This window comes from Equus caballus, chromosome 27, assembly GCF_041296265.1.
Source record: "Equus caballus isolate H_3958 breed thoroughbred chromosome 27, TB-T2T, whole genome shotgun sequence".
NCBI classification, from domain to species: Eukaryota; Metazoa; Chordata; class Mammalia; order Perissodactyla; family Equidae; genus Equus; species Equus caballus.
The window spans coordinates 23,693,088-23,709,867 of NC_091710.1; the positions used below are offsets into that span (position 1 = coordinate 23,693,088).

Here is a 16,780-nt window from a genome sequence, read left to right on the forward strand (position 1 = left end):
GTAAGTTTTTAAAAACTATTTTGTTTATATACTTTGTAAAAGTATAGGTAATATGAATTGATGTGTATAGTATTTTGCTGTGCTGTTGAAGAGTTTCCATAATCAAAATACTGAATTAGATGTCTTAAATGTATTTTTATGAAAGTTTAACATAATATTCAAATTTATTTAATTTTTTTTATCTTCTCCTTTTAGATGCTTACCCAATTAAAAATGACTGTTGTAATATCTTCCATAGAAATCTGGTCAAATAAAAACAAAATTTCTACTACAGGGACTCCTAATAATATATTATCTAGATTTTTAAACTGGAAAAGCACACATCTCTTCCAACCTTATCATACTGCATACTTATTTGCGTGAGTACAGTATTGTGTATTTGCATAGCATTAAAGGAATAACCCAAAATGATTTCATATGTTAATTATGAAAAGTAAACTTTACTTAATATTAACTGTGTTGTTAAATTTGATAGCTACCATGTGACAGGATAAAAATATAAGTTAAAGTCCTGTCCTCAAGGGACTAATGTGAAGGAAGACTTTAAAAAACTTTGATCAACTGACATAAAATTATCTGATAAAATTAATATTTCATAAACACATTGAAATAAGTAGAGGAGGTAAATTATGAGTGATATGACTTCTTTGATTTCCCTTGGCTTATAACTTTTACCACCTGTTATCTTATCTCTACCTTCTTGTCTCTCATCTGAATAATGATGTTTTTATTTTCTAATAACTTGAATACATTGAATTTTTTCACTATCTAGAATCTAATGCACAGAAAAATCATTCACCTTTAGTGAATAAATGAAGAAGGAGATCACAGAAAATGGAATTTTCCGGGCTTTTATAAAAGTAGAGAGAACCAAAACAAAAACTATAACCCTTACTGCAATGGCATTTTGCATAAGCTATTAGGCCTCACCCTTATTATACTTCTGGATGTTGTCAAATTCAAAATTTATAAATACATATTGAAATATTCTCAACATGGAAGCTTTGAGGAAAATGTATTTAAATAGTTTAATTCAGAGTAGCATGTTACTTAGACATAGTAATTGTTCAATAATGTTTGCTGCTATTAAAATTATTATCATTAATAATACTGTTCTCTAATGTAATTATGAGGAAAATTTTTATGTTTTAGCTACAAGAAACAGCCTAGTTTTATAGGAGCCACATTTCCTAGAAAGATATGTGACAAGAATTATGCTGCAGGAGTTGTCCTGGTATGTAATTATTATCCAGTTAGCTCTCATTATTTTCATGTTTCACAATTTCCTAAATATTTTAAAGCATCAATAAACATATTACTTAGTTTACTCATCCTTTAATAGTCTTTATATTACTAAGTTGGAGAATAAAAATTGAACTGTATATAATTGCTTCAAAAAATAGAACATTTATAAATTGAACTGAACATAATGTCATTAAAAAAAACCTGTTTGGCCTTTATAAGTCAAAGTTTAATGTTTTGAATAGTAGTATGCTTGCATGGATATTCACTATATAATCAATGCAATTTTAGTGTTAGTTGTTAAACATATTATCCTTTTTTCTCTCAAAATTGATAATTGCTGTACATTCATGTGCTTTTCTAAGTGACATTCGTTAGTTTTTCTATTTTAAGAGAACTATTTTATCATTGCATTCAGTTCTTTATTATATGTTTGGAAGGAGCAGACTGTTGTAGGAAGAAACTGCCATCAAATATTCATAATCTACATCTTTCTGGGGAAAGTGAGAAAGAGCTCTTACTGAAGAGTTATATTCCTTTTACAACAAGTTATACAGAAAGTAGAGAAGTGAACTAAGTTGAGAGTGCTTCAGCAAAAGAAGTCTGTACTATGATTTTTATACTGACCCATTCGTATAGTTGGCTGACTTTTAGTAACATGTACAACGATGTAAATTGCCATTGACAGTTTAGACAGATTTAAAAGCAGTTCTATTATGTACTTGTGACCATTACTATAAAAGACATACTGAGTGATTAGGTAAATCTTAAACCAGTTCTGGGAGTTATTTGTTACCATAGCTAAAGAACAATCAGACATTTCCTAGGAATTTGTTTTTATTCTCAGCTTCTGCTTTTGGTCCTCCCTCAGGCAAAGTTTGAGGAAAGACCATCACCAATGATTCAGGTCTTGAAGATAATAAGAATTATTGAATATAAGTGGATTAGTATTTGTGTTTTCCTGGTGCCATTCTTCAGACTTTAATTTTGATTGGCATTTTCATAATAAAAATTTGTAAAGGAAAAGAACTAATATATGATTCAAGCAAGAATGCTGTAAAATTGTCAGTGTAAAATTAAAATATAATAATAAAATATTAAAAAATACAAATATAGGAAATAAAATAAGTAGATATAACTACCAGCAACAAAGATAGAACCAGCAGTAGATATTATACCAGCAACAAAGAGTTTGAAGATTAAATTTTTAAAAGATAGATAGCAATCATAATATTTTAAAATATTTTTTAAAGTTTAGAACTTTCTCCTTAAACACAGTAGCTTTACTAAATGTCTTGAAATCAGGCACTTTTGTCCTCCAACTTTGTTCTTCCTCAATACTGTACTTTCTGTATTTAACTTTGTGTTTTCATATAGATTTTGGAATTGGCTTGTCTAGTTCCACACCCACAAAAATGCTCACTTAGATTTTGATTGGGGTGGTGTGTAATTTATGAATCAATTAGGGGAGAATTGACATCTTAATAGCATTGGACTTTCCAGTCCACTCACATGATTTCTCTCTCCATTTACTCAGGTTTTTAAAAAGTTCTCTGTGGAGGTTTAATACATCTGCTAAGTTTATTCTTAGGTATTTTATATGTTCTGATGCTATTGCAGCTAGTATTGATTATTTAAATTGATCTTCCAATTCTTCACTGCTAGTGTTATACATATGTTGTTGATTTTTATGTTTTCTACATATCCTGTAACCTTGCTGAATTTAACATGTCAGATCTATGATTTTTCCAGCTTTAATGAGATATAATTGACATGTAACATTGTGTAAGTTTAAGATGTATAGTGTAATGATTTATGTATATATAGTGAAATGATTGTCTCAATAAGGTTAGTTAACACATCCATCATCTCACATAGTAACCATTTGAGTGTGTGTGTCTGTGGTGAGAACCTTTAGGATCTACTCTCTTAGCAACTTTCAAATATACAATACAGTATTGTTAACTATAGTCACAATGCTGTATGTTACATCCCAGAAACTAGAAGTTTATACCCTTTGACCACTTTCACTCACTCCCAGCCTCCAGCACCCGCTCCCCGCCAGCAAGCAGCAATCTGTTCTCTGTTTCTATGAATTTGGTTGTTTTGGATTCCACGTGTAAGTGAGATCATGCAGAATGTGTCTTTCTCTGTCTTGAGTTATTTCACTTAGCATAATGCCCTCAACATTCATCCATGTTGTCCCAAATGGCACAATGTCCTTTTTTTAATGACTGAATAATATTCATGTGTGTGTGAATGTATATATACATATATATATACATACATACACACACATACATATGTATGTCACAATTTCTTTATCCATTCATCTGTCAATAGACGCTTAGCTTGTTTCCGTGTCTTGGCTATTGTGAATGATCTGTAGTGAACACAGTGTGCAGATATCTCTATGAGATGGTGATTTCATTTCCTTCACATAAACACCGAGAAGTGGAATTGCTGATTCATATGGTAGTTCTATTTTTCTTTTTTTCAGGAAACTCCATACTGTTTTCCATAGTGGCTACACTGATTTACATTCCTATCAACAGTGTACAAGGGTTCCATTTCCTCCACATCCTTGCCGACTTTTGTTAACTCTTGTCTTTCTGATAGTAGCCATTCTAACACATGTGAGGTGATATCTATTGTGGTTTTGATTTGCCTTGCCCTGATGATTAGTGATGTTGAGTACGTTTTCATGTACATGTTGGCTATTTGAATATCCTCTTTGGAGAAATGTCTATTCAGGTCCTTTGACCATTTCTTAATATATTTTGGAACTAACGCCTTATCAGATGTGTAATTTGCAAGTATTTTCTCCCCTTCAGTATGTTACCTTTTCATTTTGTTGATTGATTCTTTTGCTATGCAGAACCTTTTATATTGATGTGGTCCCACCTGTTTATTTTTGCTTTTATTGTTTGTGATTTTGGTGTCATATCCATAAAATCATTGCCAAGACCAGCATCAGGGAGATGTTTTACTGTTTTCTTTCAAGAGTTTTATGATTTTACTCCTTACATTTAAGTCTTTAGTCGATTTTGAGTTAATTTTTGTGAGTGGTGTAAGATAGGAGTCCAGTTTCGTTATTATATATGACTATCCAGTTTTCCCAACACCATTTATTGAAGAGACTGTCTTTTCTCAATTGAATGTTCCTGGCTCCCTTGTCAAATATTAGTTGACTGAATATACAAGGGTTTGTTTCTGGGCTCTCTATTCTGTTCCCTTGGTCTATGTGTTTGTTTTTATGCCAGTCCCATACATTTTTGATTATGATAGGCTTTGCAGTATAGTTTGAAAACAGGAAGTGTGATACCTCCGGCTTTGTTCTTCTTTCTCAGGATTACTTTGGTTATTTGCGGTCTTTTGTGGTCTTATATGAATTTTGGGTTTTTTTCTATTTCTATGAAAAATGCCATTGGAATTTTGATAGGGATTGCATTGCATCTATAGATGGCTTTGGGTAGTGTGGACATTTTAACAATATTAATTCTTCCAACCCATAAACAAGGGATATCTTTCCATTTAATTGTGTCTTTCATCAGTACCTTACAGTTTTCAGAGTAGAGACCTTTCACTCCCTTGCTTAAATTTGTTCCTAATATTTTGTGGTTTTTATTGCTATTGTAAATGGGATTGATTTCTTTTATTTCAGTTAACTCATTGTTAGTATATAGAAATGCAACTCCTTTTTGTAGGTTTATTTTGTATCCTGCAACTTTACTGAATTTATTAGTTCTAACAACTTTTGGGTGAAGTCTTTAGGATTTTTCTATATATAAGATCATGTTATCGGTAAAGACAGACAATTTTACTTTTTCCTTTCTGATTTGGTTGCCGTTTATATCCTTTTCTTTCTTGGTTGCTCTACCTAAAATTTCCAGTACTATATTGAACAGGAGTGGTGAGAGTGCGTACCCTTGTCTTGATCCCTATCTTAGAGGAAAAGATTTACCCTTCATTGTTGAGTGTGATGTCAGCTGTAGGTTTGTCATATATGACCTTTATTATGTTGAGGTACATTCTTTCTATTCTCAATTTCTTGTGAGTTTTTTAAAATCATGAATGGATATGGAATTTTGTCAAATGGTTTTTCTACATTTGTTGAGATGATCATATGATTTTTTTCTTTCATTTTAATAATGTGATATATCACATTTATTTATTTGTATATGTTGAATACTCCTTGTATCCCAGAGATGAGTCTCATTTAATCATGTTTTATGATCCTTTTAACATGCTGTTGAATTTGATTTGCTGCTATTTTGTTGATAATTTTTGCTTATATATTCATCAGGAATGTTAGTCTATTATCTACCTTTTCTTGTAATGTCCTTATCTGGCTTTGGTATCAGGGTAATAATGGCCCTTAAAATGAGTTTGGGAATATTTTTTTGTCTTAAATTTTTTGGAATATTTTGAGAAGGATTAGTATTAATTCTTCATTAAATGTTTGGTAGAATTGCACAGTGAAACAATCTGGTCCTGGGCTTTTATTTTTTGAAGGGTTTATGTTTACTGATTCAATCTCCTTACTTGTTATTAATCTTATCAGATTTTCTATTTCTATATGAGTCATTCTTGGTCGATTATATTTTTCTAGGAATTTATTGATTTCTTCTAGGTTGTCCAATTTGTTGATGTATGATTGTTCACCGTAGTTTTTTATGATTCCTTGTATTTTTGTGGTATAAGTTGTAATGTCTACTCTTGCATTTATAATTGTGTTTGCTTGGGTCCTCTCTAGCTAAAGTTCTGTCAATTTTGTTTATCTTTTCAAAGAACCAACTGTTAGTTTTTAAAATAATTTTGTATTGATTTCCTATCTCTCATTTATTTCTGTTCAAATCCTTATTATTTCCTTTCTTCTGCTAATTTTGGGCTTAGTTTGTTCTTCTTTTTTTCTGCTTCCTTGAGATGTAAAGTTAGATTCAGATCTTTCTTTTTTCTTGAAGTGTTCATTTATTGCTATTAACGTCCTTCTTATAACTGCTTTTACTGCATCCCATAATTTTTGATATATTGTATTTCCATTTTCATCTGTCTCAAGATTTAAAAAAATCCCTTTTGTTTTATTTTTTTATCCATTTATTGTTCAGGAATGTTTTGCTCAATTTCCATGTATTTGTGAATTTTCAAGCATTCCTCCAGTTATTGATTTCTAGTTTCGTACAATTGTGTTCAGAAAAGATGCTTGATATAATTTTGATCTTCTTGTATTTGTTGAGACTTGTTATGTGACCTAATATATGATCTATCCTAGAAAATGTTCTCTGTACAATGGAGAAGAATGTATATTCTGCTGCTGTTGGATGAAATGTTCTGTGTATATCTGTTAGGTCTATTTGGTATATAGTGTTGTTCAAATCTACTGTTTCCCTATTGGTTTTCTGTCTGGATGATCTATCTCTTGTTAAAAGTAAGGTGTTAAAATCCCTATTATTATATTGGTGCTTTTTTCTCCTTGTTAGCTTGCTAGTATTTGCTTAACATATTTAGGTACTCCAATATTGGATATGTAAATAATTACAATTTTTTTACCTCTTTGATAGATTGAGGTCTTTATCATTACATGATGAGATTTTTGTCTCTTTTGTCCATATTTAGCTTAAAGTCTATTTTGTGTCCTATAAGTGTAGCTATCTCTGCATTTTTCTGCTTATGATTTCCTTGAATATATTTTTCCATGCCTTCACTTTCAGTCTATGTGTGTCCTTAAAGTCAAATGATTCTCTTGTAGGCAGCATATTGTTGGATCTTTTTTTTTTTTTTTTAATCCATGCAACCATTTTGTGTCTTTTGATTGGGAAATTTAATCCATTTATGTTTAAAGTAATTATTGGTTGGGAAGGACTTACTATTGCCATTTTGTTCATTGTTTTCTGACTGTTTTGTAAATTTCCTGTGCCTTACTTCCTCCCTTGCTATCTTTCTTTGTGATTTGATAAATTTTTGTAATAGTATGGCTTGATTCCTTTATCATAATGTTTTGTATACCTGTTACAGCTTTTTCCTTTGTGGTTATCATAAGGCTTACATAAGATATATTATAGCATCCGATTTTAGGCTGACAACAACTTAACTTTAAGATAGCCTGCAGAAACTTTATTCTTTTACTAATCCCCACTCACATTTTAAGTTATTGGTTTTACAATTTACATCTTTCTTATGTTGTGTATCCAATAACAAATTATTGCAGTTGTGGTTATTTTTAATATGTCTGTTTTTTAACTTTTAAATGGGAATTATAAGTGAACTACATGCTACCATTACCATATTAGAGAATCTGACTTTGGCTATATATTTGCCATTACCGCTGAGTTTTACACATTCATGTTTTTATGCTGTGAATTTGAATCCTTTTATTTGTGCTTGAAGAAATCCCTTTAGTGTTTCTTGTAAGACAGGTCTAGAGGTGATAAAATCCTTCTATTGTTGTTTATTTGAAAGAAAATTCTGTCCTTTATTTCTGAAGGACAGCTTTACCAGTATAGTATCTTGGTTGACAGTTATTTTTTTCTTTCAGTATTTTGAATATATCATCCCACTGTCTCCTGGCCTACAAACTTTCTGCTGAGAAATCTGCTTATAGTCTTATTGAGATGCCTTTTTATGTGATGAGTCACTTTTCTTCTGCTGATTTCAATATTTTCTCTTCATCTTTGACTTTTGACAATTTAATTATAATATGTCTCATGTAGCCCTTTTTAGGTTCAACATATTTGGGGTCCTTTGGGCCCCATGAATCTGGAAGTTTCTCTCTCCCCCAATGTTTGGGAAGTTTTCAGTCATTGTTGCTTTAAATAGACTTCTATCCCTTTCTCTTTCTCTTCTCCTTCTTGAATTCTCATAATACATATATTGTTTATTTTGATCATGTCCAATAAATACTGTAGACTTTCTTCACCCTTTTTCATTCTTTTTTCTTTTTGTTTCTCTGACCAGAGAATTTCACATGACCTATTCTGTAGTTCTCTGGTTCTTGCATCTGCTTGATTGAGTCTGATGTTGAAGCTCACTATTGAATTCTTCTATTCAGTCATTCTATTCTTCAGCTCTATGATTTCTGTTTGGTTGCTTTTAGATAGTTTTTATGTCATTGTTGAACTGCTCATAGTATTCATGCATTATTTTCCTAATTTTCTTTAGTTGTCTGTTTGTTGTTATAATTCACTGAACTTCTTTAAGAGGATTATTCTGAATTCTTTGTCAGACATTCCATAGATTTCCAGTTCATTAGGATCAGTTATTGGAGCTTTATTAGTTTCCTTTGGTGATGTCATGTTTTCCTTAGTCTTTGTGATTCTGGTACATTTGAGTAAGTGGTCGCCTCTCCCAGACTTTAGAGATTCGCTTCAGCAGGGACAGATGTTCACTCCGTTTGATTACTGGATGGTCACCTGGTAGTGTCATAGGTGGGTGGGGCTTGCTATTGGGGTCTCTATTTGTGTGAGGCCACTACCTGTGCTGTGTGGTCAGTAAACCTGCCACTGACTGGGCACTGCAGTCGTGTGGGCCTGTTGGCTGGGTTCTTCATTCAAGTGGGTCCACTGCGTATGTTCCCTGATTGGGGGTTGGGCTGCTAGCTGTGCTTCATGGTCAGGTGGGGCCTTCACTAACTGGGTTCTGCAGTCACTTCTGGTAGGGGAACGTTGCAGGCTGTTGTCTCTTCCAGAGTGGTGCCACTGATTAGATTCTTTGATTGGACAGGGCCATGGGCTTGGCTCCACTGGGCTCCTGGCTGAATGTCTTCTAAGGATGTGCTCACCTACTAGATAGCGCTGCTGGCTGGAGTCTGTGTTCAGAAGGGGCTGCAAGCAGGGCTTTGTGGGTGGACAAGACCTCAGGATGTGCTCTGCAATCTGGTGAGGCCACAGGCTGTGCTCCCATGTTTTCAGGGCTCCAGGCTAGGTTTTGTGATCAGGTAGGCAGCTGGCTGCACTCTGCTGTTGGGCAATGTCACTGGCCAATCTCTCTGGTCAGGATGGGCCTACAGCTGTATCTCACTGTTGGGTGGGGCTAGAGACTGCACCCTTTAGTTGGGCAGAGTTACGGTCCAGAGTCTTTCAGTGGGTAGGCTTCAGGCTATGCTCCACCATTGGGCAGGGTCACTGGCTGGGCTCCCTTCCTGGGTGAAGCTGCAAGCTTTGTTCAGCAATCAGGCAGGGCCACAGGCTAGGCTCTGCTCTGGGGCAGGGCTGTGGCCTGGATTTTGTAGCTGGGTGGTACCATAGTCTGGGTTTCAGGCATGTCTGGGGTCACTGTTCAGGCCTTCTTGTTAGACAGGGCCAGAGGCTATGCTTAACAGTTGGGCAGGATTGCTGGCTTGGCTCTCTGCCCAAGCATGGTTGTTGGAAGGTTCCCTGGCTTCCTGGGTTCTCTGGCTAGGTTTCTTGCTCAGGCAGGACTGGAGGCTATGCTCATCAGTTAAGCAGGGCTTTGCATTTGCTTCCCTGCCAGAGTGAGTCTGTAGAATGGACTCCATGGCTTGTATGGTTTGGCTTGTTGCCTGGGGACCCAAATCAGGCACCACTGGCAGAATTCCCTGGCCAGACTGGGCCACTAGCTCAGCTCTGCAGATGGGCAGAGCTACTGGGTAGGATCTCTGCTCAGGCGCCACTGCAAGCGGGAATGTGGTCTGCCAAGATCTGAGCACTGGTTGCTATGAGCCCTGTCCCCCTTCTCCATCTCCATCTAATCCCTAGTAGTCAAGCTCCACGGATTCCTCCAGTGAACCCCATGAGGTGAGACCTGAGTAGGCCTCCTAGGAAGTGTCCTAAATTTCTGTGGGAGCTGGAAGCCCACCTTGGGCTCTCTTCTCACTGGAGAAGTTGTAGGCCAAGGGGGCCATCCTGGTGTGGTGCCTGTGGAAGTTGATGTGGTCATTGTGTAGCCACTCCTCTTAGCCTTCTAAGGTGGTCCTTCTCAGTCTGTGTTCTAGGAGGGTGATTCAGTCTCACCCCAGGTTCTGGGATTTTCACAGTGGTGTCTTGTCTATGGATAGTTGCTATTTGATCTTTTCTTGAGGGGGACTGAAGTCAGGAATGACCTATGTCACCATGTTGATGACATCACTGCCTATTATTTTTTTATATTCCTTTAGATTTTTGGTATACATCATCATGTTGTCTCTGAACAAAGACAGTTTTACTGCTTCTTTTGTTTCCTTATTTAACTTACTTGGACATGCAGGGCAATGTTATTAGAAGGGATGAGAAAGGACATCCTTGCCTTGCTCCTGAACTTAGAGGAAAATATTCAGTTTTGCATCTTAAGTGTGAAGGTAGCTGTGTGTGTGTGTGTTGTTCCTCTTTATCAGAGAGTGGAAGAGGTTTCCTTCTATTCTTACATCTGCTGAGAGTTAGTATCATGAATGAATTGAATGTTGTTAAATGAATTTCCTTCATCGAGTAAGGTGATCATATAGTTTTTCCTTTTTATTTTCAGTTAATGTAATGACTATATTAATTGATTTTCAAAATGGTCCAATCTTTCATTCTTAAGTTAAATCCCATTTGGTCATGATGTATTATCTTTTTATATTTTGCTCTTTTCTATTTGTTTTTTTTTTTTGTTAAAGACTTTGAGTATTTATTAGTAATATTGGTTTGTAATTTTCTTTTCTTATGATTCTTTTCAGATTTGTTGTATTAGGGTTATACTTGCCTCATAAAATAGCTAGGAATTGTTCTCTCTTTCTCTATTTCCTGAAATAGTTTGCATAGTATTGATATTATTTCTTCCTTAAATATTTGTTAGAATTTGCCAATGAAACAATGTATGGAAGAAGCTCTCTTTGTGGGAAAGTTTTTAATTAAGAAATCAATTTATTGTACAGTTATGGAGTTATTCAGTTTGTTTATTTATTCTTGTGTAAGTGCTGGTAAGTTGTGTTTTTCAAAGAATGTGCCCATTTCATCTACATAATCAATTTTGTCAGTATACGTTGATCATAATTCTCCCTTATTATCCTGTGGTAGAATCTGTAGTGATATTCCTCTTCCTCCTCCTGCTTTTGCGTTGGTTTTCTAAGGGTTTATCAATTCTTTTAATTTTTTCTTAGGACCAACTTATAGATTTCGTTGATTTTCTCTGATGTTTGTTTTCTCCTTTAGTGATTCTTTCTCTTTATTAATTTATTTATTCTAATTTGTTTAGATTTATGCTGCTTTCTTTCCTGCTTCTAAAAACAGAAACTTAGATTATTAATTTATTTAAAAACTTTAAAAATATGTAGTCATTTAAAGCTATGACTTCCTTTTTAGTGTAAGCTTAGCTGTATCCTAGATATTTTAATGCTTTCTTAATTGTCCAGAGTGTTTTCTAATTTCCCTTTAATTTCTCATTTGGCTTATGAGATTTACATATGTGTTGCTAAATTTCCAAATATTTGTGATTTTTCTTAATATCTTTTTGCTGACATTTTATGGCTTAATTCACTTGTCAGAGAATATACTCTGTACTATTTTAATTATTTGACATTTATTGAGACTTGTTTTCTGCCCCAGCATATGATGTATGTTGATATAGGTTTTCAAGTGTGCTTGAGAAAAATCTGTATTCATTCTGTAGTTGTTAGGTATAGTGTTCTACAAATATTTTCTGTTTAGATGGTTGACAATGTTTCTGATTTTTGTCTACTTGTTCTCTCAATTACTGAGATATTGGTGTTAAAACCTCTAATAAACGTGGATTTACCTTTCTCCAATTAGTTCTGCCAATTGCTGATTCATAAACTTTGAAGCTCTCTGATTTTAATTGCATAGATATTTAGGATTGCTGTGTATTCTTGATACACTGACCATTTTTTCATTATGAAATGTGACATCAATATAGCAACATCAACTTTATGATGATTGCGTGGCTTACATTTTCCACCCTTTTACTTCTGCCTACTTCTACCACTCTATACTTACAGTGCATCTTTTGTAATCAGCCTATAATTACATCTGTTTTTTAAAATCCATTCTGACAATCTTCGATCTTAATTGGAATGTTTAGCCCATTTACATGTAATATAAGTAATAAGTTCGGGTACAGGGCTACCATCTTGTTATTTGTTTCCCATTTGTTCCTTCTCTTCTTTTTCCTTTGATCTTCCTTTCCTACTTTCTACTTTTTTGTCCAGTAACATAGATATCTTTTTCCTATCACTGCCTATTTGATTTACTGTTATATCATATATGTAAGTACTCTACAACAGTATAATACCATTTACACCTTTCCTTTTTTGTTAAATTTTCATATATTTACTACTACATATATATAATCCCCATAATAAATACAGTTAAGCTTTTTCCCCCTTTAAATTGTCAAATGCCCTTCAAAGGAGTTAGGAAAAGAAAAAAAACAGTATTGTATATCTCTCTACTCATTTCCCATTTGGAGCACTCTGCAATCTTGCTGCAGATAGAAATTTCTATCTGGAATCATGTCTCTTCATTTGAAAAATTTGCTTAACTATGTTTTATAGTGTATAAACTGCTGACATTGAATTCTCTCAGCTTTCGTTTATTTAACAATGTCTTTATTTTACTTCATTTATGAAAAAATCTTCACTGGAATATAGAATCCTAGACTACCAATTTTTTTCTTTTAGTACAGGTGTAATTTTATCATCTTCTGGTTTTCATTGTTTCTGGTAAGGGTATAGTCATGCTTCTCCTATATTAACACGTCGTGTTTTTTTTTCCTTTGGCTGCTTTTATTTTTTATTTTTGGTGAGGAAGATTGTCCCTGAGCTAACATTTGTGCCAATCTTCCTCTATTTTGCATGTGGGACACCACCACAGTATGGCTCAATGACCAGTATGTAGGTCCGCGCCTGGGATCCAAACCTACCAACCCCGGGCTGCCAAAGCAGAGCCGCGAACTTAACCCCTATGCCACCCGGCAAGCCCCACCTCTAGCTGCTTTTAGACACTTCTTTTTCTTTGATTCTCAGCAGTATGGTTATATTATTCCTAGCTCTATTTTCTTCCAGTTTTATCCTGTTTGTTGTTTGTTGATCTTGGATTAGTGGGTGGATATTTTTCATCAAATGTGAAAAATTCAGAGCTATTATGTCTTCAAACATTTTTTCTTTCTGCTCCAGTCCCACTTCTTCTGGGATGTGATTACAGCATAGTTAAACCACTTGCAATTTTCCTACAAGTCACTTTATATTCTGATTTTTCGATCTTTTTCTCTGTGCTTCAATGGAGATAATTTTTCTCAATATGATTTTAAGTCCACTGATCCTTTGTTCAACAGCGTTCATTCTGCTGTTAAGTACATTATATGTATATATACTTTTTTTTTCAAGCATTGCGTTTTTTAATTCTAGAATTTCCACCTGGGTCTCTTTTTTTATAGTTTTCATACCTTTGCTGATTTATTCTCCATTTGTTCACCCATTCTTTCTAAATTTTTCTGTAACTCCTAAAAGATATTTATAATGTTTGTTTTAAATTTCTTGTCAGTTTCAAGATTAGACTGTATGAGTCTGTTCCTATGGAAAATTTACTTGTTTGTGGTTTCCATTTTCTTGCTTCTTCACCTGTCTCCTAATTTTTTATTTTGAACTGAACATTGTATATAGAATTATAGTGGTGATTTGGGTGTGGTTTTCGGTCTGTTTGTTAATTTTGAATTCTCAGAGGGTGCCCCCTTTTTTCTTCTGTTGGCGGCTAAGATGAGGAAGCACTGATTCAAAGTTTACTGAATATCAAGTTCATCTTGGTCAAGCTGAGCTTTAATAAGGTTAAGCTCCCTTTTATTTAGAAAAACTAGCCATATGTCCATGAGGTCCAATTGATTTTGCTGAGGAACTAATCTCTTAGATCTTCTCAGTGTTTATCCCTTAACCCAAAGGCCTTTGGGCATTTGTTTTGCCCTTGGCTTCAGTTTCTGCCGGCCCAGGGTTCAAGGCAGGGAAGACTGGGCTTGGGATCAAAAAGATTTTCAGCTGTTTTTCACATTCTCATATTTGGAACCTGAACTATGATTGAAAATGATGTTAAGAGAAATTCCATAAATCAAAATCTATGGGAGCCAAACTAAGCAGTGCTGGGAAAAATATTCAAAGCTTTAAATAAATGCAAAGGTATGAATATAAATGATTTGAGCAGTTAATGCCAAAGATAAAAAAGTAAATGAAATAAATCAGGGGAAAATAAGCTAAAAAGGTAAAATCTGGATGAAGTGATTGAAGAAACAGAGCACTGTAGAAATACTCACTACATTTAAAAGATGATTTTTTTCTCATAAAATGAACAAAATATGCAACTTATTAGAATAACCATGAAAAATAACAAATAGAGTGCACAAGAGATTACAAGGGTTAAAATAACCATCAAAACAGAAAATTTGAAAAATCTTACTCTACTTGACACAATTTCTATGCAAATAAGTATGAAACATTGATTAAATATAACAAAACTGACTCAAAGAGAGATAGAAAATTTAAACAGACTAGTCTCCTTAGACAAAGGTAAATGATTTCACAGATAATTCTGTCAACAGTACAGAAAAGGAAGGAAAAAAAATCTAAATTCATTTTCATTTTTAAAGATTGACACCTGAGCTAACAACTGTTCTCAATCTTCTTCTTTTTTTTTTAATTTCTCTGCTTTTTCTCCCCAACTTCCCCAGGTACATAGTTGTATATTTTAGTTGTGGGTCCTTCTAGTTGTGGCATGTGGGATGCTGCCTCAGCATGGCCTGATGAGTGGTGCCATGTCCACGCCCAGGATCTGAACCAGTGAAACCCTGGGCTGCCGAAGCAGAGAGTGCGAACTTAACCACTCAGCCATGGGGCCGGCCCCCCTAAATTCATTTTTATCAAGTGAATATAACTAATACTTAACCATTATAAACTTTGAACCAAAGAATCACATTTATGTATCAAATGCAAATATACTATTTAAAACATTAGCAAAAGAATCTAGGACACACATAAAATGACATTGTGACCGAACTTTATGCTTAATTTCTGAGGCAGAGACTGTCTTATTATAAAGTGTCCTTATTTTATTTTATTCTATTCTTGACAGATACCAAGATTGTGAGTATATGTTCTTTCTTTGTTTGCAGTTTCCTTATTTATCTTTGCCCATCCTTTTGTTTTTAACCTTTTGGCACGATTTTGTTATGTAAGGTATGTCTCTTGTATAAACCATAGAGATGAATTTTGCGAGTACATCTAAGGAAACTTATTTTTAAAAATTGATCATTTATGAATCATGTTTGGTTTTATTTCTGTTATGTATTTTGTATTTAGTTTGTGTAGTAGAATTACTTCATGTCTGTTTTCTTTGTTCTTTCATTTATAATTTTAAAATAATTTTCTGGGTTTCAGGCAAGATTGTAGTTCTAGTGAATTCCTTTATATCAACACCTCCCTGTAAAGTGTTGGTCTTCTCTTTTCTGTAGGCTTATACCATTTTATTTGGTGACTTTCTATTATATTCTTTCTCTTCTTTCTGTATCCCCTTTTCTCTTTCTCTCTCTTCAGTTTTACTTTTGTTATTTCTACTTTACTGGAGTATATAACATTTATGCACTATTAGTCCGTGTTTATATATTCTTAAAGTTGAATTATGCACCAGTCATTTTTTTTAATCTTTTCTTAGTCATATTCTGGTTGGATGATGTTCATCATTATTATATAGATAACTCAGGAAAGGTTTGTGGGTGTAATGATACCCTAATTCTTACTTGTTTAAAATTATTTTTCCCTAGTCTTGTTACTTACAGGACTGATTGCTGAATATACATTTGTTGACTTTATGTCCTGGAGTGTCTTAGAAATTTTTCTCTAATCTTGCCATGGTTTATATCTTGCTGTTGAAAAACCCAGTGCCTAGATGATTTTCTTTTAACTGATTGTGCCCTTTTTCCTAGATAGTCAAGAAAAATTATTTTCTTTATCTTTAAAATTTAGCTGTTTTACTAGGATATAAATCAGCATTACTCTGCATGAGCTTATTTTCACAGGTACACAGTGTGCCTTTTCAATATGAGGATTCTTTTATGTCAGAATTTCTCTGTATAAATTATAGTTTTAACATTATTTCATATTTTCCTACATAATATGATTATACATATTCCTTCTATGTCTCTATAGTTATTTTCTTCACTGTTTTTCATTGATCATGATTTATGATTCATATTCTTATCTCTTTTCTTTTCTGTTTTTTCTTGCTTACTATACTTTTATTTTTCTTCACCTTGGATATGTTGTATTTTTAGTCTTCGTTTCTGAAACATTTATCTTTTTCTTCAATAATTTCCTGAATTCTGTCACTTCCTGTTTCAAGTCTTCCTATTGTTCAATTATTTCAATGCTGAGTTTTTAAGGTTTTGATTCATGGTGTTCTTTCGTACTGCAAATACTTGTTTAACTCATATAATTAAGATTAGAGTATTATATTAGATTTTAATTCTTCTTCGCAGGTTTGTTTTTTGGCATATACTCTTCTGCTAAATATTTTAACAGTTGTTTTCTGCTGTTATTTCATTTTATCAATAATAATGAGATGATCATATT

General features: G+C 33.7%; 1 protein-coding gene across 42 annotated transcripts in view; it reads left to right on the plus strand.

The window, feature by feature from the left end:
- The window catches only part of LOC100630731 (disintegrin and metalloproteinase domain-containing protein 5), a 212,597-nt gene that overhangs the window by 31,169 nt on the left and 164,648 nt on the right, over positions 1–16,780 (plus strand). For all 42 annotated transcript variants that reach the window (XR_011433233.1, XR_011433232.1, XR_011433234.1 and 39 more), the window contains 2 exons: positions 196–359; positions 1,153–1,234. Coding sequence is in view for 18 of the 42 variants with exons in the window: in XM_070253015.1 (XP_070109116.1) it covers positions 196–359; positions 1,153–1,234 (246 nt within the window). In the remaining 24 variants the exon portion in view is untranslated. The remainder of the gene's footprint in view (positions 1–195; positions 360–1,152; positions 1,235–16,780) is intronic.